General features: G+C 71.9%; 1 protein-coding gene across 1 annotated transcript in view; it reads left to right on the top strand.

Annotated features, from left to right (window-relative positions):
* Positions 1-758: 758 nt before the first annotated feature.
* Positions 759-1077, top strand: part of UBALD1 (UBA like domain containing 1) — an 8399-nt gene continuing 8080 nt past the window's right edge. The window contains exon 1 of the mRNA XM_042037395.1: positions 759-1059. Within this exon, the coding sequence (XP_041893329.1) occupies positions 802-1059 (258 nt within the window). The 5' untranslated portion in view covers positions 759-801. The remainder of the gene's footprint in view (positions 1060-1077) is intronic.

The raw sequence follows: 1077 nt of genomic DNA on the forward strand, positions 1-1077 counted from the left end.
TGTTATTACCCCTGGCCACTCAACCGCGTGTCCGTGCCTGCTTATCCTTAGCAACACCATTGTCCGCTCTCCCGGGCCCGGTCGCGAGCTTTCATCTGCTGTGGCAACGCCGCGCTCTCAAAGGAGCCTTTCACGGGGCCGGGAGCCCCCGGGCACCTTCCAGAACCTTCCGTTGCTGCCGCCTCTCCATTTAGCTCCCGGCAGCCGCCTCAGTAACGCACAGACACGCCGGGGCTGAGGGAAAAACGGGACCAGGAGGAAATGGGCAACCCGTCCGTGGTTTATTAGCGGTGATGAAGGGCGCGGGGGCCAAGGGGCTGCTGCTCCACCTCCTCCAGGGCCGCGGAGCGGAGCAGCCGCTACGAGCCAAGGGGTCTCCAGCAAACCCCCGTAGGCTGGGGGGGGGGACACACGGCAGGGCCTGCGGGGGTTAGACGGTGCCGGAGTGCGGCCGCGGCCCTGGTCCCGCTCGCCCCGGCCCGGCGCGGCCCCACCGCTCCCTCACGTCAACAGGAAACCGCACGCGGCCGACTGTAAACACCGCCCGCGCCCGTGTGACCGCGCGGCCCCGCCCCGAGCGCTGCCCGCCCCCGCCGCGCTGCCATTGGGGGCCGCGCCGTTGTTGACCATATACGGTCAGGTACTACCGAGCCGCGGGCCGCGGTTGGCCGGCCCCGGGCGTCACTCAACGCTCGCCGAGAGCTCCGCAAACAAAGCGCGGCCTGCTGGGAGTTGTGGTCCGGGCGGGGGCAGGGCGGCGGGACGGCGCGGTGAGCGAGAACTACAAGTCCCAGTGGCGCCATGCGGGCCGGGCCGCACCGCCCCGCCCCGGGCGGCCGTGGGCGGGGCTGGGCGGGCGCCGTGAGTCAGTGCCCGGTAAACATTGGCGTGAGCCGCCGGCCCCGCCGTGCTGGCGGCGCCCTGAGGGCGGCGGGGGCCGGGGCCGGGGCCATGGACGAACTTAAGCACCAGGTGATGATCAACCAGTTTGTGCTGGCGGCCGGATGCGCCGCCGACCAGGCCAAGCAGCTGCTGCAGGCGGCCCACTGGCAGTTCGAGGTGAGGCCGCCGCCCCGC

The sequence above is a fragment of the Corvus kubaryi genome, unplaced genomic scaffold (genome assembly GCF_017639235.1).
Source record: "Corvus kubaryi isolate FWS band 111438036 unplaced genomic scaffold, C.kubaryi_AGA036_p1.0 37387, whole genome shotgun sequence".
In the NCBI taxonomy this organism is placed as follows: Eukaryota; Metazoa; Chordata; class Aves; order Passeriformes; family Corvidae; genus Corvus; species Corvus kubaryi.